General features: G+C 38.7%; 2 protein-coding genes and 1 long non-coding RNA gene across 3 annotated transcripts in view; all 3 read right to left on the bottom strand.

Moving 5' to 3' along the window:
* Window positions 1-25,788, bottom strand: part of LOC117994453 (E3 SUMO-protein ligase ZBED1-like) — a 318,547-nt gene that overhangs the window by 283,798 nt on the left and 8,961 nt on the right. The window lies entirely within an intron of this gene.
* On the bottom strand, window positions 11,123-14,217 carry LOC138404233 (piggyBac transposable element-derived protein 3-like). The gene is made up of 2 exons (XM_069507637.1): window positions 13,317-14,217; window positions 11,123-12,860 (listed from the first exon to the last, which is right to left on the bottom strand). Exons 1-2 carry the CDS (start codon window positions 13,582-13,584, stop codon window positions 11,167-11,169), a joined length of 1,962 nt encoding a protein of 653 aa, XP_069363738.1. The 5' UTR covers window positions 13,585-14,217; the 3' UTR covers window positions 11,123-11,166.
* On the bottom strand, window positions 15,894-22,285 carry LOC138404226 (uncharacterized). Its single transcript, XR_011238246.1, has 4 exons — window positions 20,923-22,285; window positions 17,510-20,278; window positions 17,111-17,404; window positions 15,894-16,912 (listed from the first exon to the last, which is right to left on the bottom strand). It is a non-coding gene; the product is annotated as an uncharacterized lncRNA (long non-coding RNA).

Raw genomic sequence — 25,788 nt, 5'->3', positions numbered from 1 at the left:
CAAAGACTTTTGTATCTTGGCTGCTGCTAATAAACCCTTGCGTGATCAGTAGATCCAGCACTTTCTGTATCTCTTCCCACATAAGCACTTTTGTTAAATTTGCCCATTTAAACACTTTTAGTTAGCTAGTTATACCGCGTATAGTACTCCTAATAACATTACTGTTAGTATAACCAGAAAGAGATTCATGGTGTTTTATATGCATTTTGCTTCTGTGACGGTCGCCTGATTGGATCCTCTTCTTTGGAGACCCCACAAGATTCACCTGTATGGGGTTGGGAGCACTTAAAACACCTGGGTTTGGACCTGCACTGAGCATTAATGTGCCCAAAGCGGCAGCAGTTTATGCATTGGATAGTGGGGAGTCGGTAAGTTTCCACAGGGAGGAAAGTGTGATATGAGTAGATTCTATTAGGAAGGGATTGCCTTCAAAATATCAATACAATCGATTGAGTTGGAATCCAGGTCACAACACCATCAGTCACTTCTTTCCGGTTGAGGCGACGAGCTTTGAGGATCTCACCGCAGCCTGCAGGCTCACTATCATGGGCCCAGTCGTCACTGGCGAGTCCATGTTATTATTCATGGTCTGTGTATGTCACAAAGAATTCTTTGAAGTGTAAACCAGTAGTTATAAATAAAATTAAGAGAAATGTCTTGAGATATTTTAATGTAGATAACGGGTACATACCCCAATTAATTTGATGGTTTTATTTGTCGATATTTCAACGCAATTGCACGGGTCGTGGTCACGACGGGACTGCGGTGCTACGTGCTATGATTCCTCGCCTTACAGTAAGTCCGGAAACTCTTCAGCTCAGTTCAGCTGGTTGGGGCATTGCTCTTTGAGGGATGGCTGGAGGCTGAGGATCTTTATATTTTATTGCAAGATTATTCAGAACTGCACATGATACTATTATTAAGGCACGTTCTCTATTTTGTTTCCGAGTCGACTATGTAGGCAAGGAAATATTTTTCCCCACATCCCAAACATTGTGATTTTTTTGATCTATCTCCAATTTCCTCTCAGTTCTCAATGTTTTGCAAAAATGAGTACAGGTTATTGTGTTCTGTTAGCAAATCGAATCTCTAGTTTAATTTCATGATGATAGCCGTGTCAAGTAAAAAAATAAAACAGAGTTTTCCATGCACTCAAAGGCGTGTAAAGTCTGCCAATCCGCACTGGGCCAGCGTGGTGGACTATGGCCTAGAGTCTAGACCCTTTTCAATCTGAGAAGAGACTCAGTAGTGGGGCGATGATGGGTTGATCATGATATGTATATTTCTGACACCAATTGGTGACTCCTCAGGACCACAACCCACTCACTGCCATCTCCTGGCCAATTGTATTCAGAACATGCACTGCATTATCTGCAATTGGAGGCATCTCCACACAATTCCCGGTGGCATTTCTAGCCTTGTTTAAGGCCCCACCCTCATCTCGGTCTGCTTGCGTTTCTGGTCACGCAAACACTTGAAACAAATAGTTGTTAAATTAATGCGCTTCTCTGGTATATCTTAACCCAGGAATGCCCGAATTATTTTTTTCTTGTTTTTCTTTAGTTTGGACTCGGAATATTGTTCAATTAAGGGTTCTTAATGACATGATTTTAGTCATTTTTTTTTTAATAAATGGGAAGTTAGAAAAAAACCCTGTTTCCAAATGGACACACTAAGCGCTGACAGTAGCTAAAAAGTTGAGAAGATATAATTTATCTTGTAGGAGTTATTAGATTTAAAAAAACACGATTTATCGAATGAAAACATTTTTTTTTTTAATGATAGTCAGCAAAACAGCCGACGCTCAAAATAAGAATAGCAAAAAAGCATCGCATTTCTGTAGCAGTGATTTTAGGATCACGACAGTTTTTCCATAAAGCATAGCGATTTGATTGTAGAACAAACATATCAATAATACCGTCATCGATAAAAAGCTCAAATAAATGAACAGCAGATTTTCCATTATTAGTAGAAGCAACCTCAGGAAACAGCCCCAAGAAAGGTTCTAAATCTCCATCAATCTATGTCTTAGGTTTTTTACCGCAAAGACCGTCAAAGCGAGGGGCGTTTCTATTCGAAGCTTGGTATGACTGGCTAAACGTTACCTCAGCCTGAGCTGTCAACTGACGAGCATTCAAAAATCGGTGCTATACTGACTTCATTGAATCTGTCGCTCTATCTCCCACGCTGGCGGTTTGACATCTTTTGTTGTGGCGTTAAATTAAGCACAACGCCGTCGTAAGATTGACCCATTAATTTATCTATACAGTAATATTCTAGGAGAATATTTAATAATATTGTTGCCAAAACATCTGCACCCCGGCTACCGCAGACGTTAAAATCCCCAAAAATAGCTCTTCCACCCCACACTCCGATAAATCTTTATAAACCGCTATATCTAAACCGCTGGTCCTAAAGACATGAAATTTGGAGGGTCTATTCTTTATAAAGAGTAGGTATCCACTAAGAAAGTATGGCAAAGTTTTAATTATTGATATTATTAACTTGAAATTTGAAAAGTAGGTTTTTTTCTTGAGGTTAGGTGTCAGCTAAGAAACGAAAAGCCGCAGGCAGAAGCTAGTAACGTAATATAACAGTTAATTGTTCTCTGTGGCTGACGTTTGGCGTTTCATCAATCATAGCAAAGATAAACTTTGCACTCCGAATTTCTGATTTGATCTGGTCCCTAATAACTGAAGCAATACAATGAATTAGGTCATTTTGAATCTCACTCGAAAGACCTGCCCCCCAATTGTGTAAGAATAACCATTTCATGGCTATCGCAATCGTCAAGAATTCTGCCCTTTGATTGGCTGTGAAAAAAATGTAAACAGCTAATCAACCAATCAAATGGCAGAATTTCTTGACGATTGCGATAGCCATGAAATGGTTATTCTTACACAATTGGGGGGCTGATGTTTGTTGGGAGATGATTTAAAAGACTTTTTTTTTTTTTTTTGACTTGTGGACTGTTAATAATTTTGAGTTTAATTTGTTTTGATTATTAAAATAATATGTTAAGTACACTTCACGCGCCAGCCTTCGCGTGGCACCCAGTTCAATCTGTCCATTAGTTTTGCTCTGCCGTCGCCCCGCACCCCATGCCGCGATCAATGTGTGTCCATAACAGTGTCATATTTACTTAAATACAGTAAAGTTTCGATGTAATTGATCCAAACTGAATTCGAATCCGAAAATAAAATAAATAGGTATATGGGAAACAAAACATTTTATTCAGTTTACAACTGCCAGTCATCCAGGTATATTTAGCATAAAGAGAAAAGAGATTTATGGGAATGTTTAACGAATCCGTCCCGCCTCTTGTATTCTATAGTCATATGTGGAACACCGCGTCCTAATTGAATTACATGGTTTTTGTTTTCAAAACTCAATTTAGAAAAATTACTATCGTTACGTAACAAGAAATCTGTTAAACAACAATCTATGTGAATTAATGCTATGTTGACTTACCAAACTGAAACTAAATTACCGTGAACGTACACTTATTAGTTATTAATCACTAGCCCCAATTTATTATATCAAAATAAAACACCACAAAACTTTAAAAATCAAACTGGCATGGAAGCTTCACAAAAAACAAATGTATCAATATCAAGCCACCCTTCAAAATACACAATAGTAGTATATACCTGTTAAAACAGTACTATTAATACGTTTAATTTGGAGGTATTATACGGGAATTCGCATTCCAGCGGCTTATTTACGTCAAATTTGTCTGACCTGAGAGTTGCAAATTCGTATTCGCTACTGGGCCAGATACTGATGATACTTACAACATCAGGCATTTACAATGTTAGTAAGAATTATAAGTTTTAGAAAAGAGCAGTGAAATAGAATTTTCTTACTTGAGAATCGTCATCAACTGTACTAGCCAGCCCATACATTGAAACTGGCATCACAGTCCTCAACCAGTCAGAGGAGGTGGAGACGGACCCCACCCACTGTTTTAAACACTCATAATACTCTCAAGGAGAGCTCTTTGGTTATGATCTAAATATAAGACCTTCTATATAACCTTACCTTTCCTTATAATAAAATAACCCTTTGTACAAAAACGGAAAACCAGTTTAGTTTCACTGCCAGAAAAAGCTAAAGTTATAATGACCCCAAGCTAGCGTGTTTACATTGTCATCGGTGATGAATCTTTTGTCATCATAACTAGAGAGGATTTTTTTTCTTTTAATTTGTGTATACTTACATTATGCTTATCACTAGTAAATGTGTACATATTATCATACTTAACATAGTACAATCTAGAGCTAGTCTATAATTTTCAAAAATTTTGATTAATTATTTTTCTTAAAATAGCAGCGGGGTTGCCTTTGTTTTTCTTTACAGTCAAATCACCATGTAAAACATAACTTTACATTTTGGAACGTAAACCTATGAACTCTTTAATGATACGACCATTGCTTTCATCTTTCATGAGTCGAATCACTTTCTTATTTATTAGAGAGAGATTATAAATGTTGTTATATCCGAATCGGCACGTAGCGCCAGTATATCGAACGAGTCGACATCACCATCCGTCAACCAAACAAAATTTCCGCATGGTAAAACTGACTCATCACATGACCATACAAAGTGTTGACGTCCAAGTACACGATGAAATTGCTTTCATCTGTGGGGTTGGATGACGTGCCGGTTGGATTCGTAAAGCTATTGACTGCCTTAACATGTCTTTTAACGACTTGACTAACTCCACCTCGAATACCGGATTGCAAAAACTAGATAATTTCATAATCTGTAAGAAGTTCAAGGTCTGCCTCAAAATGGCATCCCACGAAAGACCGAATGCCATTAAATATCTAGACGGGTCTAGTGTATATGAGCTTAAGCAAATATTGCGAACATTTTCAAACAGCTCGGCCAACAATAAAACAGTCAGTTTTTAGATATAAATCGCAATTTTCACCCAAGGTTTTTATACTGAATTCATTCCATATTGTTTGCGCGTGAGGCGTAATCGTCATCGGAAACATGTGTCTGTGTTAATGTACTATAAAATAATTGTTTATCAGGTAGTTATATAGGGGGCGACTGAAGGGGTTGCGAAAGGAAAGAGCATTTCCTTAACCTAATTTTATTACTAAAAATTTACATTATATTAACTATTACATAAAATTATTCTAATTGCTCCGCCGATTTGTGGCGGAGGCTTCTATAGCTAAATGTGATGTGTCGGTCCCGAGTCCTATCGCACGGTGCTAGCGATTTCTGCCGCGTCAGCAGGTGTTGGTTTTCGCGGCGACCGTGGGAACGCATTAAGCAGGCACGTCTAGCGTTGCGGCCTGACTATGCCTGCGTAACAAGGTCTTAATTATTATTATTGACTCATCTTCAAGCTTGGTCCAACAATCCACATACTCATACGGGTGAACACCTTTTCGCGTAAAAGGTTCATTTGATGGGGGTGTATGAAATATCGGGACAGTATTTGAAATTGACTAGTTGACAGATTTTTTTACCAATTTATCCAAACTGGTGGACATGAATTTAAACGAGTGTACAATACGTAACATACGTTTATTTGTATACGTTTAACATACGATTGTTGTGGTAGGGCTGCTGCTTCTAAACATAATTTTTGACTGAACGACATATATTTTTCCTTATGCAGCGTTATGCACTCGATACGCTCACCACCTCTTGCAGGCAACTCTTTTAATAAATAAATGACTATCGTATCCGGTTAAATTATGAAAAAAAAATTGGAATATAATTAGGTAGAGAGTATTTTAAATTGCACTGCTGGTGTGCTACACCCCTAATTCAATGATAATAATACAGTATCTACGAATAACGCAGGTGAAATAATGCTACCTTTGATACCTCGCGAATCCAACGTACCACAAGATTGTCATTACATGTGCGCAGCATCCAGCGGTCCTATTTCCTGCTATACAATTACACCAATAACCTAAGATGACATCTTTGGGTTGGTCTGGCCTTGATGGCTGCTCATCATACCTAATAAATCATCATTTATTTTTTACCTATGTCTTTTCGGGGTGGCAACCAATATCTTTGCCTAGACTAGGTTGGTACCTCTTCACGAACTCGTCCATAGATATGGTGACGCAACGTTAGCAAGAGACCAGGATTATGAGCGTTGATGTATGCATCGTGTGACACAAAGATGAAATTTCATATGACTCAGATGATTGGCATGACGGAAGGAACTTGTACTGTATATAAGGCTTGAGAGTGTGTACTTCGCTGAAGATGGTTGATGCTCTTTCACTGGGCTGGAGGTAATGCGAGGTTTTGGAACGTACGGTCTTTAATTTGAGTTAAAATGTCTTGTGGCAATGTAATCTTGTTGTACTCTTTTTATATTTCACTTAAATTACTAAACGCTTTGAAATTCCCTGTGTTCGCGCGTTGTACCCACACATTAAGTTTTTTGCAGCTTCCACCTTATCTTGCACTTTATATATTGTTATATTGTTACCTTGCAGTGCAGTTTAGATTATTTAAAAATCAAAAATATCAGATTCCATGACCCCTTTTTCTGTTTTAAAAATTCATCTCGTACCTGTCATCGTGTGCCCGTGCGACCGTTTATTGGAATCAATATTAGAACTAGATGGATCTCCATAGATTCAATAGGTTTTTTAATCTTCTCTGGTCTCTTTTCTAACTAAACGGTGAAAAAAAAACAATATTATTATTTGTAAGAAATTGATCATTTATGAAAAGTCATAATCAGATTGTGAAATTGATTGAATCTTCTTCGCGTGTGTCATCGTCATAGCTTTGTGTATGTGGAGATGGTCATGTAGACGGCCATGATGTTTCGTAGGCACTCTTAGGTCTTTGATAGTCAATATGAGATGTTTATTGAACAGGTGTTTGAGATGTTGGATACCCGTTTTGAACGGGTGTGTGAGATGTTGGATACCCACTCAGAACCCAAATGAAGATTGTAGGACAGAACTTCTGAGAATGAAATGAAATGAAAATCTTTTTTATTCGTATAAACTTTTACAAGTGCTTACGAATAGTCGGATGCATCTACCACTGGTTCGGAATGCCTTTCCTGCCGAGAAGAACCAGCAAGAAACTCGGCGGTTGCTCTTTTCAAATATTTGATATAGGTACAAAATTATGCCATGTATAAAATAGTATTTGCAGTCTTGTGCGTTGCTGGAACGAGCTGCAGGTCAAATCCACGCTCTTTTATCATTTAGATAATCTTCAATTGTGTAATATGCTTTTTTCAGGAGCATATTTTTAATAGATTTTTTAAACTTGTGCAAAGGTAAGTCCAAAATAGTTTGCGGGATTTTATTATAAAAGGTAATACCAATACCCACAAATGACTTTTGGACTTTCCTGAGGCGGAAGGCAGGAGCTGCAAGTTTTTTTCTGTTTCTAGTTAGCCTATTGTGTAGATCACCAATTTTCTTGTAACTAAGAATATTTTGTCTTACAAAAATTATGTTATTATAAATATATTGAGAGGCTACAGTAAGGATATCTATTTCCTTAAATTTCTCTCGAAGGGAATCGCGTGGTCTTAAGTTATAAATTGCGCGTATTGCCCTTTTTTGTAATACAAAAATTCTCCCAATATCTGCCGCTTTACCCCATATTAAGATTCCATAAGACATAATACTATGGAAGTAATAATACTATGGAATATTTGAGGACTTCAAGAAGCGGCAAGGCAAAAAATTAAACAGCTGCATGATATCCAGAGCACCATAGACTTCATCACATCTCGTTATGATGACATGGAGAATAAAATAGAAACGTTGGAGTCGGAAAGAAAGAATAATATTGCCTATATTCAAACACTGCGAGGAAAGGGTAGCAAATTTCGAAAGAAGAAGTCATGCAGCCTGCCAGAAGTTGCCGCCTAAGATACCCGAAAATAGGCACGACCTAACAAGCTAAAACTTTTTTGCATCATTCCATACTTTTTCATGATTTGAGTTCGGGGTTAACTGACGAAGTAATTCCTTGACACATTTTTTTTACTATTGTCGTAGCTCCCGTTTATAGAGTCAAATAACTCATAGAAAAATAATAGTATATCTGCTGTTTCCGTAAATTCTTCTGGTAAAATACCCTTTTCTGAAAAAGTAATGCAAAATGCATTATGAAAAAGGTAAGTCTGTACCTAAATTAATTTGTTCTTAACTATCCTTATCTAAGTTACAGTATTACTTATGCTAAAGTAATGATAGCCTTATTAACTAAATCTCTAGGTTTTATACCGGTGTCCCCTCTACCGTACTTTAGGTCGTTGGTAACAGATATCACGTACGGATGCGATTGGGATTGTTGGTGGTGCTATGTGCCGAAACGTGCTGTGACGGCGAATTTCCACACGTAGTGCGTTGGACATGCTAACTCCTCCGACGGTGCCTGGGTTTTTATGAGGATACCGCCATAATCTGTAACTTACCAAAAATAATATTTAGTAAACAAACCTTTCAATCAAACTATGTTACGTGCACGCCATAAGGTGTCAATTAATCCTTGTCTATTTGTCAACCCTAAGCGCGTCCTCGTGCTGCACGCTGCTTGCTGCTCATGACTGACTATTTGTTAGAGTAGGCGGTAGCCCTGCACGGTTGCAAATATGAAGTACACAACATGCAATCACATTTTTTGCGACCATGTGTTTGCAGCACTCTGTGCACTAATAAACACCTGAATCTCCCTTTTAACCTGCCTATTGCTCTTTCTACTGTATTACGTGATGTAGCGTGTAATTTATTGTAATTTTCTTCAGGTGATCCTTGTACTGCATTAAACACTGGTAATAAACACCTGAATCTCTCTTTTAACCTGCCTATTGCTCTTTCTACTGTATTACGTGTTGTAGCGTGTAATTTATTGTAATATTCTTCAGGTGAACCTTGTACTGCATTAAACACTGGTACCATCCATTAATATGATCGATCAATTCATATAATTAATACGGGCCCGACAAACGAATTTTCACTTTATATCAGTACCAATGCCCCATAGAAAGTGGTTGATCTCTTTTAAACCTCTATTTCACTCCCTTACCTTAGGGGTTGAATTTTCAAAAATCCTTTCTTAGCGGACGCCTTCGTCATAATAGCTAGCTGCATGCTCAGCCCTATCCGTCGCAACGCTCAAACTACTGTTTGAGGTGTGCGTTGATAGATCAGTCAGTCAGTCAATCACCTCTTCCTTTTATATATTTAGATTGGTATCGGAGTCGTCATTATCCCCAACGTTTCTTTTTTTGCTATCAATGGCGATATTATGCAATACGAAACAGGCAACTATTCCAAGTTGCACTTTCTTTAACTTCAATGTGATCTGTCACTAAGCACACAGGAAATCTATTCTTGGACACCACAAAACACCTTTCGTGTTTCTTGTTCTTATTTGGGACTCATTATACTTTTCTGCTGCTGACGATGGGATTAAAAAAGAGTGTCACAAGGTATCACCAAGAAGTAATTCATTCCCAAACTGTCCACTTTCAAAATTTTGTTTTCGGGCAGAGTTATTAAAAATAACTCTGCCCGGTCATGATTCAGGCATCTTAATTGGCTCTCGCAAGCTACCTGAACGTTGTATATGTCGATTCGTAGAGGTCATAGAAAAATGATAAACTTGCGGCTGGACACTAATTAATTTAATTAAAAACAGGAGTGAACTTTTGATACACGTCACACAAACAGGAAGAAGTACGAGTACAAAGAGATAGTCCCTGACTCAAAAAATAATAAAACAAACTCCTTGTGTTATTGCATGCCTTTCAGCCCGATCCGTCCAGTAGTTTGAGCTGTGTGTTGATAGATCAGTCAGTCAGTCAGTCAGGCAGGCAGGCAGTCAGTCACCTTTTCATTTTATATATTTAGATAATTAACCGACTTCCAAAAAGAAGGTGGTCCTCAATTCAAGTTAAGTTATTTTTAAACATGAAAAAATAAAAAGTTGAAAGCAAAATTACATACTAGGCTTTTCCGTTGCAGATGTGACTGCTTCTTCTGACAGATCAGTCAGATGTCAGTGATCTGTCAGAAGAAGGTTTGATTCACTGTTTTGAATACTCCCTTCAGTCGGTCGTGATTCCATGCACGGTACCAGAAACAACGTGCGCTCGAAATATACATAATATGGTCGCCGTTTGGATGCTGCTTGACCAGATTTTAATGACTTTTGAGTTTTTAATTCTCTAGCGAAGCAGGTCTGCAAGTTATTCCACTTTTTTTGGATTTCATGTCCTAAAAAAAGTATTAGCTATCGGCATTACATATTTAATGATATACTAAATAATTTAGACAGACAGACGGATGAATAGACAAACGGAGGAACGGATGGTGGATAGACAGACGTACGGATGGATGGATGGACGGATAAACGAACAGACGGACACAAGTCGTCTAGTTTCAAAAGCCACTAAAATAAGTTTTGCTTATTTTTCACAAACTCATAAAAACTTCTCGTCGTTGATAAATGTTATAGACAATAATAATTTTTGTATGATATGAGCCCACAGAATATGGCACCACTTTAAAATCCCTTTTCCGCAACAAATCAGTTAAATAAACAAAAATATGGATGTTTTTTCTTTCATTTTAGCGGCTTATGAAACTCACTGCTGAAATAAGAGGAATTTGATAGTAATATGTCACTTTTTAGTGGATTTTGCAACTGACAAAATCTTAACAAAGGATGGTGTTATACAAGATATCGACAAGCACCAAGATCAACCAAAGTAAGAAAGTAGGTGAATGTAGCTTTTATTAAATCTCATAAAAATTCAGAATCAAGTAATTTCTTTTGATGGATAATATATTAAATTGATAGAACGTCCAAACCCATGTCCTTCCGGAAGGAGCTTCTGGAAGGACGCTCCAGCGAAAGTGCGTCTGGCAGGACTTATTTTTCATGTAGAATTTGTATGAATATTCGAGACGGTCCTTCCGGCAGTACTCGATTCCATGCCTGATACAAAAGTGCAGGGGTAGACAACTATTTTATGAGTTTGAAATAAAAAACAAAGGCATTTGATTTTTTACTGACGTTTAATTTTATTCGTTCTGTTTGCGTCGCTCACGTACGATAACGCCTAAGGAAGATAAATAAAAAAGAAAGGTATGAGAATCACGTTTACTTTATTCCTAAAAAATACAAAAAAAATAATAGTTATGCTGGGATGCCATGCATGATATGATATGTGAAGCAGTTTCTCCCAGTCTGCGGAGAGCATAAAACACAACGTGGACCACATGTCTTGCAAAAAAAGCTCGCTTTCTGTTGCTTTTTGTGAATTCGGGAACAAACGATACATTTACGTTGAACTCTCTTCCTTTCATCCGGTTTTGACAAGGCTTCAAGAATGTGTTCTCCACTACTAGCGATGTTCTCATTAGGCGGCGGAACATTTTCTAGTTGAGCATCAGTATCTTCGCCCGTCAGAGCTAATACCAAGTTGGTTGTAAACCACCTGTGTGAGACTTGGTCGTGTTCTGCACGAAAGAAATTGTTATAAACCAGATACGCATTTGTTTCTATTATGCCTAGAACTGAAGCATATACTCTGTGCTCCCATTTATGGGTGCCCCAAGCTTTTTCTAATGCCAATCCATCCTGCCTGATGTGGTTGTGAATATCGATAGCCCCAGCACCGTCAAAATATTGCTCTACTAATTTAGGCCTATCGACTTCTCTAAAAAATTGATTTCCATCATCGTCCCATCTCTTTTTACGTGATGGCTGGCCAGGCAGTGTCGTTCCACATGTGGCAACAAATGTATGAATTTTTTTGTCTCTCCATGCACAGGCAATGAGCTGCACAGAGTCTTTTTCCGCTGTACTTACAACAGATGCTCCTTTATGCGATGGACACCTTGTAGCCATCTCGGAAGAAGGATAAAAACTATGTGCTGTCTTTACTAGTCCAATGAAATATAATCCAACTTTAGATAACTCTACAGCTGTTTTGACTGAAGCAAACCATGAGTCTCCAACAACTACTCTTCCAGAGCCATGCCATGGCTCAGTTAATCGCAAAGTAGTTGCAGTTCCTGCGCCTAATTCCCTCTGCCATTTCTTGGCACTCATTGATTCCTTGCCCTCGTTAATTTCCATCCTGATCATAATATTTGTGCCACTATCACATGCAGTTTTTACTTCACAACCTACTCCTTTCGGTTTTCTTTTAATTTTCATAACTGCTGGCATACCGTCTTTGAAGTACGCACATCTTCCGTACCAGGCGAACATGGACTCATCCACAGTAATTTTTGAACCAGGACGGATGGTATGTTCCAGTTTCTCGTTTACCATCGTTACTAAAGTTCTGACGTTACGCCATCTATCTGAATCATCGAGATCTGAGGGTTGTGTGAAGCGCAGAGCCATGAGAATTGTCTCGAATCTCTGACGACTCATTCCAAACCTTTGTCCAAAATTGGCTGGGGGATATATACCTTCAGAAGTCGTATTCCAGTAACATCGACGGTCCGGCAGTTCCTGAAGCGTCATAGCGTACATTATACCTATAAACAGTAGTAACTCTTTCTCAATCAAAACTTTTTGTTTTGCTGGAAACATGGAGTTAGTGCATTGTATTATGTAATGAACTTTCTCCCGGGGAAAAACCATAAAAAAAGCGTCCTTTACGCTTTTTGTGCCCCTCAATGGTTCTTGTAGGGTAGCTTTGTAATTACCCTGTTGTCGTTGGTCGAGTCGTATTGCCTCCATAAAAGTCCAGGTAACACCCTTTACAACGACTATATTTTCGGAAGAATTTATTACGTTGCTCGTACTGGTAGTCGGATAATTATTTGTCTCCTCCTCATCTTCGCTTGAAGTGGATGAGTCTGATTCAGACGGTGCTGAAAATAATACCAAAATACTAAATCAATCAAAGTATAAAAAACTCAATCGGTGATCATTAGTTATCACCATTGTAAGGGTACTCTGCTTTTTAATTATGCACAAACGGCGCGGTGCGGCACTAACAAAATCAAACGTCAGTCATAAATAAAACGCAAAGTACTGTTCCCGTGGGATTCGTCTATAGCCTATGACCTTCTTCGACAAATGAGCTATCCAACACAGAAATAATTTTTCAATTCGAACCAGTAGTTCCTGAGATTAGCGCGTTCAAACAAACAAACAAACTCTTCAGCTTTATAAAATTATTATAGTAATAGGTAATATAATAATAATAAATGTATTTATTTCAGGCTAAGTACCCATATTGTTATACAAACTTAAATATACTATCGAAAGTAAAAGATAGATATACAATCTTTCACATTAATAATATTTTAATAGGATGTACTTACAACATTCTTGATTGGTATTTGCTTCATTTAAATTTTCGTTTTCATGGTCAGCAATTAAATATCCGACGGGCACGGTTGAAACTTTTTTATCAATATCCCAATATACTCTTGCAAATTTGTTTTCCACTTTTCTTACTGTACCCCAACAATAACTGATATCGTAATTATCGCCAAAATGTTGACGACTCCATGTATTGTCGCCATCTTGTTCGTCGAAATAGGTAGCTTTGGCGCGAACGCGGTCCCCACGTCTTATATTCGCAGCCATTTCGGCCCAACTGGTCGTAGAAATATGAATCAAAAACTCGCAAAGAGAGAAAAGGACGCACTATATAGTGTTACTTGTTTTGTCCTGCTAGCAGGCTTAGAAAACCTCATATAGCCAAATCTATTGCGTCCTACCGGTAGGACGCAAAGTCCTGCTGGCAGGACTCTGGACGTTCTATCAAAAAAATAATGATAAATCTGTTATAGGCATGAAATAAAAGGTTTTATTGTCTTTAATTATTATATATAAAAATGAAAGAATTTAAACGTGACAAATATTATCCGTAAATCCAGCTTCACACAAATCAGTCTCTTCTGACAATCTCAGAAAGTCTCCCGTTTCAGTGGTACTCATTCTCTCCATTACAGTTTAAAAAAAAATCAACTTTTCCAAATTTCTCCACTCATCTCCATAGTGCTTTTTAAGAAGTTTATCTACGTCTTGAATTTTGGCTTGTTTTATGAAAACACGGTTTGGCTGGGATTACTGGGTGATTACTTGGGGAGATATCATAGTGATTTTTTTGTTTTTTTTGTGATAGTCTTTTTTTCGCGTATTTCGTTTCTATATGTCTCTTCACCCTGTACTAAAATGTTTTCTGTTTTAGTTCTTGTAATAAAAAACCTTTTTGTTTTCATAAACTGAAAATGCCAAGACGTAGTGGGTTTAATGATGCGACTTGTAACTTTTTTTCCAATCAAATACGGAAATTGATGCTAGATCTTTGCACATACCATTTTGTTCTAAGACAGCTGCATATTCGGATGGAGAGGTTATGACTTCTTTAGTTTTCAAGGTTTTCTCAATTCTGGCAAACAACCTGTCTGGAGGTATAAAGGAGTGACCTACAACAGCACGGCTAGCATGGGCCGAAGATAAAAATTATATCCCCCGATTTTATCCACTGCACAGGAGATAACATTAACTTCTCCACCCCTCAGAGCACGGCAACAGGGGAGAGGAGAAGTTTATCCCCGTTTGACATTTCACGGGGACTCGGGGGACTATTTATCCACCGTCTATAGCCTTGGTCGTCAAACTGCGGCCCCCGGGCCGCATGCGGCCCGCCGCTGGTATTTGTGCGGCCCGCGGCATACCAAATATTTTACAAAAAATACGAACTATACCTACGATTAAGTAGGTATCGCAATCAACATTTAAAAAAAAATATCGCAATCGCCTTCCAGTCATTTAAAAGACACCATGAGGATTTCACGTAGTACGAACATTTCCCAAAGACGCGAACATGGCAGAAATTGTAAAAAAAATGCAACATCATAATTCGTGAATTGTAACCTTTTTTATTTATTACTTAAGTGCCTAACTACCTTAAAATAAAATGTGTTTTTCTTTGTACCTAACCAAAATCTCAAATAAACATTTTTGTTTTTATTTACCTACATTCACTCGCACCCGCGTTGCTAGTTTTCACATGGGTACAATTCACAAGTGTACGGCCCTCAGTTCTATCTCACATTGTCCTATGTGGCCCTTGACCAAAAAAGTGTGACGACCACTGGTCTATAGCATGGGGCCAAATAAAAGAAGATAAACTGTCCTTTTTTGACATTTGAAAGGGATAATTTTATCATCGAGATTAGAGGTGGGTATAAGCTCATAGAACTTTAACTCAATTATTAAAAGATCAAAAAACATGTCTCGCGCTTTTTTTATTAGTTTGAAATAGAGAATTTAGAACGAAAATAACATGAGCACGTAATTAGTGATGGAAGTAATCCCTTTGAATTTCCTGACGCTGAGTTCCAACACTTGTTTCGGATGGACAAATATTATGTGCTGTACTTATGCGAGCAGCTTAATGAAGCACTAAAGCCGATTAATTCGGTGGATGGATTCATAAAAGTAAGTAAGTACTGACCTATTACCTAAAACCATCTTGTGCAAACGAATAGGTACCTAATTTAGGTTACCTACTTAGGTAGGTAGTAGGTACCTACAAATAGGTATTCGCGGCTATTCTCTATTTATTCTACGTCCTCACATCTATAAGACTCTTGGCAGATGGTAGTTACCAGTGAGATACAAGTCAAGGTCATGGGATGACTATTGCCCGCGACTTCATCTGTGTGGATTTAGGTTTTGAAAATCCTGTGAGAACTATTTGATTTTCCAGAATAAAAAGTAGCCGGTGTCCATCCTCGGGATGTAAGCTAACTCTGTAGGTACTAAATTTCATCTAAATCGGTTAGACTGTTGGGCTGTGAAAAGCTAGCAGACAGACAGGCAGACACACTTTCGCATTTATAATATTAGTATGGATTATTGGAAATATAAAATAACACAATGACTCATTATAATAAAATCATTTATTTGAACAAAATAGGCAGGAGTCTAATTTAACAAAACAATTCTTAAATTAAAATACACACCTATATCATAGTTAAATACATAATGATACACAAACACAATAACACTTTACAAATTATAATGGTTCATCATAAGTGTTTTGTAAGAGTAAATATGTTAGCCTATTATACTTTATAGACCATTTCAGTATATCCTCTTACTCTTAATTTATTATTATTGAAAATCATTAATGTATAAATTGTATATTTCAGAATTCCAATGGAACAACCAAAGGACAGACTAGAAAATGTAACAAATAAAGAAGTCTCACATATCTATGGATCAAACCAGACTGCTAACTGTTGCCCGACAATAAAAGGGAAAAAGGGATGGAATAATAAATACATATTTGCATTAAAATATATTTCTTTAAGTACCTATTACCTAAAACCACCTTGTGCAAACCCATCCTTATATCTACTACTACTACTAGGGTTCTGTAGGGTACCAATGGGACCCTATTACAGTCTCAGCTCTCCATCTGTCTGTCTCCTGAAACGTAACAGGTTAAAGTTGAAATTTTGTACTTATTTCTATTGCTGCTATAACAAAAAATAAGTTTCTTCAAAAAATAATTTTGCTTTAAGTACTCTGTGTGATTGAGTAACAAACACAAACTTTTAGGCATAATATTAGGAATACCAATTAAAACAATGCTTATTTGGATGTACACAAATCTCTGATGTTAACTTAACAGATCTAAAAGTAGTGCTATTATCCTTAAGAAAAGGAAGTAACAAGTTTAATGTTCAATCAAACCACACTGCCATAGAATAAATTCCTATATTCATAACTATTTACAAATTACAAAAATGTACATATCCTCTACTTACTTTTTATTTATTTATTGGCTTTATAGGAAAACCACTCGGGGCTATTGGTTTTATAAAGTACCCACTGTGTACAAAGTGGGTTAAACGACAGTCTCACCATAGTCCACCACCGACACTTCAAAGATTTCCTGCCATAAGATAAAAAACATTGGCTTGACATGCTTATAAAGAAATTAGGTTAGTTTAATAGCTCAAACCATACCAGCTTAACCAATTTTAAGTGATATTGAACTCTTCTCAGTGCAGTGTGCTGAACTGTTAGTTTTATCATCATCTCAAACAATAATGAAAATATTTTATGTTGATAAGATGTGTACCTAACTTACCTATTCCAATAGGTGGGTACATAAAGTTATTTTGAGTTTGTTATACAAGACACACATTTAATAGAACTAAATTAATACACGCATCTCTCTGGCTGGCCCATTATGGAGTCTTCAGGTCCAATTCCTGTTGAGCATTTATGCCCAACAGTGATAATTAATATTGAACACTTATGTGCTCATATATGTGACCGACGGCACTATTGAGACATTTCCCGGTGGTCCTACATCCCGAGCTGCCTCATCATACTTGTCAGTCAGTGGCCAGTGCCCTTCTTCAAGTACATATTTCCATGTCTGCAAATAAAACAACAATTTATGCATTTCTTTGTCGCTAACAATATCAATATATTATCACTTCAATTTTGTGTACTGACTAACACAAATTTTTGTGATACTTACTGTGATAGCTAGGAATTTCAACTATTCGATTATTTTTTAATTTGGATAATTCAAAAGTGGAGTTAGGTTAGGTAAACACAAACAATAACAATACTTACGTGCATAATCTTCTGTGAATGTTTTTTAAACTATTTTACGGCTCCGGCTTCTAGCTCTTTTAAAATAAAAAGCAGCCACAGACGAGTTACGAGTAACGAAAACGAGCAAAATCAAAAGCACAGATAAAAAATAATAACACTTTGACATTAACCGAGGACTAGTCTTTCCCCGCCTTATCACCGGGGATAATTATATCCAACCCTGTGCCCATGCTCGGAGAGTGGAAATAACTATCGGAGGGGATAAAATTTTTATCCTTTCCTCGGGGAGAAAATTTCCCGGCCCATGCTAGGCCTGCAGGGAAGATTAGCTCTATTTTCTTGATATTTGTTGGGGCTTCTGTATACAGCCATTTACCTAGCATAGCTATCATGCCTGTATTTTTGTTTTGTCCGGCGCAACCGTCGGATACTATTCGTAGAATTTTTATCTTATCTCCAAATTCAAAGTTTTTGAAGAAATCGTAAACTGCGCTAATTATCTCATTACTGCCTTTGCAGTGTGAAGTTTCATCCCAATAGTAGTGTGGGCTACATTACACATAAATAAAAATCAATTGTACATATATTTAATAAGATTAATTTAGATACCTAATATTAGTTTTGCCGCGCGGCATCTGTGTGCATATTATCGTCCATTGACGCAACGCACACACGCGTCCCAGCTGATCGGGGAACCGGTCACTTGCGCCTGCCCCCGCCCGCACCGCGCCGCAGCCCCAAGCCGCGGCGCGCTGCGGCCGACCGCCGAGGTGCCTACCTAGTGGCTTCCAACACCGTCCCTGTGTCCACGTCTGTCTAGCGCGCGAAAACATATGTACGTAATTTTAAATTAGCAAGTACGTTACTTCGCGAGTCTGTAATAGTTTTAATAGTGCCAATTAAACCGATTGAGTGCTGGAGCCTGTCTTCTGATTATTGGGGAACATCTTGGTCTTCCTACACCACCATCAATCCACCCCAAACTGGTGACCCCGACGTGATGCGGTAAACTGCATGGCTAGACTGACACTGATACTGGGGGTCTGCGGTCGGATAACCTATTAACTGTCCAGTAGCTTTGGTAACCGGTTACTTGGTCATTTTCCACGATGGCGACGTGGGACACGGTTGCGCGGCTCTGGCTATACTGCAGAAGAGGAGAAACAGTAGCCCAGTTGTACCCACAGACCTTAGATGTGTATGTCTCAGCTCTATTAGCTAATGGTCCACTGTTGATATTTGAGGTGGTATGATGAGGGCTGTCTTAGGTAAAGTTGTGAGCGCCGATGGTCCAGGCGCCGTTCAGCGGGTGTTGGTACCTATGGGCGCCGTCGGCTGCTACGGATAACGTTGGGGACTCAGGGACGCCGAAAGACAGTTCGGCGGCCAGTGAAAAGGCAAGTTGGAATGCCATGTCGGTACACAGGTTGGCCTCAATCCACTCCAGAGCGGAGCACATGCGTGCAGCGGATGCTTGGAAGTCACCTAACAGGTCGTGGAGAAGGGCGGTTGCGTTATAAAGGTATTCGGCCATGTCAAAGTCGTCGCCGACGGCGCCCATAGGTACCAACACACCCGTACAACAACGTAGGAACGAATGTTATTTTTGTCCAGTTTTGCCTTTGAATTTCCCACAACAATGGCGAAGTGGTAAAAGTTGATTTGACGACTGTAGTAGGCTGATTGGTCCGGAACTTTGGGCATTGCCTGGTTTTTTTGGCAATCGAAGGTAATGGTTTGAATAATTTCATTTTCTTCTTGCAATATTGCATAGAAGGCTTTGTATTTAAGGCGATGAATTCTTTTTTCGGCCATAAGTACATTCTTCTTGGAAGCGTCCTTCTCAGTTTTTATGCGTTCTAACAGTTCAATGCACGTTGAACATACGTCTGTCCTAGGATTTCCAAAGCCTATATTATATTTAGTATTAAAAACATGTCTGAAAAAGCTTTGTTTAACCCTCAAATCCTCGTCACGGGCAGCGTTATACATACGCCACATTTTACGTATTGACAAGCCTGAAGCAAGATATATTCTATTGATACTTTTCGAACGACAATAGTGACTCTCTTGTCCCTGAAAGGATTCAATGAACCATTCGACGGATATTCTTTTTGCTTCGTATTTTTCTCTCTTTCTGTCACCTCCACGCTTATCTTCTGGCATTTCACCTCCGCTATTTAAAAATCTTTTCATTACGCCCTGTATTCGATCTTTCTTTATTATTAGTGCTCTCATGAAAGTTTTTTGACATACCGGTATTTTGGTCCCATTTTTACTAAGTATAGTATACTTAATAGCAACTTTTCTTATGCTTCTGGGGTTTAATGACTTAGCTTCTGATATATTACAATATTTAATTTAATTTAATTTATTTTATTTTATAGAGACAAACAGTTACAATTAGTTAACTAGATAGTATATATATATAAACACTTAAACCAAAGCAGTCTCCAATGAGAAATTAACACTTATAATAAAGAATTATGTCCAAGAATTATGTTTCGCGAATAGATGATTAGCTTGGTTACAATATTTCAGTATAAAACAGTCTTGCTTCACTTTGGTATCACATTTATAGAAATTCTTATGAAATTTTCTTATTTCTTGACATGATAATTCAGTACATCGAAACGCCTTTTGCTTGTGTCCACACTGCGGAAACTGCGGCAAGCTTGAGGGTTTGTACCTAAAATAAAAAGTTCAGAAATAAACTTTGCTAATAATAAATAATTAATACTAACAGTTATTTATTTAGACAATTTCAGGCTTAAAAAACTGTGATTATGAACTAAAAATAATCAACATTAACAAAAGTTAATTTAGGTACAGATAGGACAATAGGTCAATATTTTTTTGGTTATGGGTTCTGAGTTAACACATATCCACCAACTTCACGTAGGTACTTATCTTTTCTGAATTTATCAAAAATAATTAAAATGACTACTCTTCAAACTACGCATCATCATACTAATATTATAAATGCGAAAGTGTCTTGTTTGTTGGTTTGTCCTTCAATCACGCCACAACGGAGCAACGGTGACGTGATTTTTGGCATGGGTATAGTTGAGGACCTGGAGAATGACATAGGCTACTGTTTATCCCGGGAAATTGAGGAGTTCCCGCGGGAACAACAAAAAAACTTAAACCACGCGGACGAAGTCGCGGGCATCAGCTAGTAACAAATAAACATACCTACAAAAGACATATAAAAGGAAACGTTCATATTTACATTAATAAAATAATACATGCTGCAGTTTTATGTTCTATAGTACACTGCATAATACCATTCTTGCTAATGTTGATGCTGATTTTTATGGATGAATCACGTACCGTTTTTCGCGTAGAATCTCACGTTTCCAGGTTGCTTTATTCACAGATCGTTTCCTTGTCTTTTTTGGATCACATTTTTTCACAAATTTCATTAAGTCCTCCATTTTTAATGCATAAAATCATTAAATTACCAAACACAGATCTACACCACACAACAAAAATCGCCATCTTGTTTGCATAGTTATGGTAAAGTCACGTGTTAAAAATGACGCACTACTATTGGACAGTCAGTTTCTAGGGGCTTTTGAAAGCCACATGCAATGTTGTAGTGGCTTTTGATCCCAATCGTGGACTTTAGAACTATTTTTGTTTGTGTTTCAGAGGGATTTGACACTAACTGAATGACTAAACTTGAAGTACGAACAAAACGCTTGCACATAACAATATAAGGTTGATTTTAGGATAAAATCGTTTTAGGGGCTTTTGAAACTAGACGACTCAGTCATGTAAATACATCCAAGAGTCAGAGACCTCACTTCGCTCGAAATTATGATGATGTTAATAATGATTGTTTTTGTTGCAGGTATTTGGCAACAGGGGCATATTTTTCTCAACTTTTATTAGATTATTTAATTGGTGAATCTACAACCAGAGATATACTGAAATCTACTTGTGAACAAATATGAAATAAACTTCATTCGCAATATATGCGTGAAAGGACTGAAGAAGATTGGGTTAGAATTGCTGCTGAATATGCTTTTTCCCTTTTGAGGTACGGAACCCTAAAAAAGGTACATACGGCGGGTTCGCCGAGCACCAGCTGCTCTGGCCGCGGCCGTTTCGTCGGGCAAGGCGGAGGCGACCAGTCGTCCGACGAATCGTCCAACAGACTAAAATGTAGAGGCAACCCCTCCTCCTCTGAAGACTTCGCAACTAAGGGCCTATTCAGTGCGACGCGGATGACCTACGCGGACGTCCGCGACGGACGGTAAAATGTATGAAACCTTAACAGCGCGTTCAGAGCGACGCGGAGCTGTCCGCGTCGCGGAGAGCTATCCGCGCGCGGTCGTAATCGCTCCGCGCCGCTCCTCCGCGCCGCGGATGTCCGCGGGCGGACGGTGCTTGGTTCTAATGTATTTGTTCAGTGCTCGGCGGATAGTCGCGCGGAGCGGACGTAAGGTACTGTCGATGTCATGGCGGCTGTGTCAAATGTGCAAACCGAGAGGGTCATACAAGAAGTACGACTTCGACCATGCCTTTGGAATCTCCGCGATAGTTTATATAAAAATAAAGACGCGAAATTAAAGGCATGGATAGATGTTTGCGAAGCTGTTTGTCCGAATTTCGGAGATAGTTCAGGTGAAGAAAAAAAACAAATCGGTAAGTAATGTTTATTGAAACATCTGTGGTATCTAATAAATATAACTATTTTGCCAAGGTACAGATCCTTCATTTGAGACAAAGTAATTTGCAAAATTATCTCTTATTGTATTGCCCGATCGTGTACTGTCATTAATGCGAGCATTGTAATCTGTAAATCCAGCTACAATCATAGCGTCTTCTTCCGTATAACCATCGCGTACTCTAATGAAATTGTGTAAAATGCAGCACGCTTTGATTAAAATTTGTGCAAATGATGTTGATACATTGATAGATCTTTGGAATATTGCAAATTTGTTTGTCAATATACCAAAACTCGATTCTATGTATCGGCGCGCACGACTTAACCTGTAATTAAATATTTTTTTTTTGTGTGTCAAATTTGTACGCGCGTATGGACGAAGTATAGTATTGGAAATGCCAAAAGCTGCGTCTGCTACAATGACATGTGGCTGTGGGTTGATAGATGTGCCTGGTAATAATTTTGGAGGTGGCAAATTTAGATCATCTCGTTCAAGTCTATGAAATAACGAACTTTTCTTGAACACATTAGCGTCTGCTTCGCTGCCACAAGCCCCTACATTTACATAGGTAAAACAGTAATTGGCATCACACATTGCAAGTAAAATAATAGAATAAAATTGCTTATGGTTGAAAAATACGGACCCACTTTCTTTTGGGCACGTGATTCTGGTATGCTTTCCGTCAAGGGCACCTACGCAATTGGGAAAATTGGCGTCCCTTTCAAAGCCAAGTGCTATTTTATTCCAAAAATTTGGATCAGGTTCAGGCAGACATTCGTTTTTCAAAATTTCCCATATTAATGAGCATACTTCTTCAATAATGTATTTAATTGTGGATAGCCCCAATCGATAACTTAAATGCAAATCAGACATTCTTGACCCAGTAGTCAGGTACCTGCAACAAAAAAAAGTGTGTATTAAATAAGTAAAGTTAGTAGCATGTGTTGTTTTATTATTTATATTATTTAATTTACAGAAAAAGCTGTTCAGTTAAGATGGAAGACAGCCCGTGATGCATACATGAAGTGTAGAGCAAATCTTAAGACATCAAAGTCCGGTTCTGCAGGGGGTGTCAAAAAGAAGTATATTTTTTTCGATATAATGACGTTTTTGGAAGACACAAAGGACTTTGAACCCACACATGAAAGTATGGCTTCAACATCGTCGCAGAGCTCCCAAAATGTTGCTTCAACGTCATCGCAAAGCTCGCAAAGTATTTTACCTATTACCACGACCCCGGACTTGCCATCAACAGAAGAAACATTTCAGACACCTGTGCTGTCTTCTCCAAAACCGTGGCAGAGAAAAAGAAAGAGATGTATGACAGACTTTGAGTTACAATTATTGAAAATAATAGAAAAAAAGAATGACACTTCCACCACAAACTCTGCGTCGTCTACGGCTCTTACAGACGATGACTTCAGTTTTTTTAATTCCCTAGCACCTATTATAAACGATTTCGATAATTATAAAAAATTGTTATTTCGAACTAAAATACTGGAGCTAGCTATGGAAATTAGAGGTCCAGCTATGAACTCGCCCAGCACATCTGCATCAACCGCTACCAACGATTTACCTCACTTATCAGGGAGTGATGTGGACGAGTCTTTAGAAAGCTGGCAACACGGTCATTACACTGCATTGTAATTAATTACATAATTACATTTTAAATTGATTATAAAATTTTAATTAATTTTTTTTTTCATTTATTTAACCTTTAAATTTAAGTACCTACTTACCTAATTGTTACAGCCAATCTCTCCCGCGAACATATGGGTTTCTTGTATATATCGCAACGCATTAAAGATGGCTCTAGTTTCGCATGCAACTCTTCAAATGTCCTAATGGACATCTTGAAATATTTGAAGAATTTCATTTCGTCATCCCGCAAGTCCGAAAACAAGGATACAAATTCTCCTTTAAGAAGTCTTTTTTCAACCAGTGGATGCACATTAAATCTTCTACCATGGCGTCTTCTTCTTCTTTTGTTTAATAAATAGGCCGCAATCACCAAACTCAAAGTTTTATCCATGACACTGTACCACTCTCGATCACGATCCGCATCGCACTGAACGACGAATTCATCCGCGACGGACGCAAAACCTCATCCGCGTGCGGACGGTCCGCGTCGCACTGAATAGGGCCTAAGTGTCGCTGGTTTGACTGAGGCTACAAGCATAAATAGGGATGATGATGATACTACTGATGACAAATCGTTCTGCCGCGGGAAGACAACCACTAAAACTTCAACGTGTATATTACTTCGTATGGACAGGGCTATTGAACAAACAAAATGGCACCAACTCAGTGGTGCTTTAGCACCAATGCAACAACGTGTGCTTCATGAGTACATATTGACCTTGAGGCCCAGCGTTTCTTAGAACACGCGGGTGTTAGCGGGGGAAAGGTGCAAGGGGTAAAGGGCATACGGCGCTCGCGGCGCGTTGCCGCCTGCCCTAGCAAAAGTCGGAAATCGGGCAGCGGCCAGATGTACACGTGCGTGCCAAACCTTTTCGTTGTTGCGCTTAAGGATGCTACTGCAGAGGTCTGCGCTCGGATTCTTATAGAAGAGTATTTTCTGCGTTACGGTCACTGCGTTACGGTCAGCCGCGGAGGATTATCTCGGACAACGGCGTTCAGTTTATCTCGGCTGTTATGCAGCAATGCATGTACATCTTAGGGATTCGTCAAGATCTAGTTCCTTTGTATCATCCGTCCGCTAATCCAGCCGAACGCAAGAACAGAGATCTCAGATTTCCGACTCGTTGACACAAATCACTCGACTTGGCCAAGTCATCTTCCAGCGATAAGTACGATGTCGCGATGAATACTGCGGTTTGCCAGACTACTGGGGTGACTCCAGATTATCTCACTTATGCTAGAGAGCTGCGTTCTCCAGTCGATGTACATAATGATATCAGGTCTGTTCTTAACAAGGATAATTTTGTCCCTCAGATAACTCCTTATCTGAAGAGTTTCATAAATACTTTCATTGCTGTTAGGGAACGGGTAGAGACCCAGCAGGATCGGCGGAAGGAGTTGGCTGATTGTTCCCGAAGTGCTGGCGAGGTTTACGAGGTTGGTGATATGGTACTTTTAAAGTCACACGTGCTCAGCAACGCCGCGAAAAATGTTACAGCTAAGTTTATTCCTAAAAGAGATGACCCATACGTGGTCAAAGAACGAGTTAGCCCTACAGCTTATATTTTTGCTTACTTAGACTCCGCTAATGAGGTTATAGGTAAATTCCATGTCTCGGAGCTCACAGATTTCATAGCCGGGATTGTTCACCTCCTCGTCCTGTGGTTCATAAGCGTCAAAGAGGGCGTCCTCGCAAGCATGCGTGCCCTGTTTGTTCGTTTGCTTGTGGGCGATCCCGTGAGCGGGGACGTTCTCACGAAATCGAGGGGGAGTGTAGCGTGTGCTTCATGAGTACATATTGACCTTGAGGCCCAGCGTTTCTTAGAACACGCGGGTGTTAGCGGGGGAAAGGTGCAGGGGGTAGGGCATACGGCGCTCGCGG

The sequence above is a fragment of the Maniola hyperantus genome, chromosome 26 (genome assembly GCF_902806685.2).
Source record: "Maniola hyperantus chromosome 26, iAphHyp1.2, whole genome shotgun sequence".
Lineage (NCBI taxonomy): Eukaryota > Metazoa > Arthropoda > Insecta > Lepidoptera > Nymphalidae > Maniola > Maniola hyperantus.
This window is presented reverse-complemented; position numbering and strand designations above follow the sequence as displayed.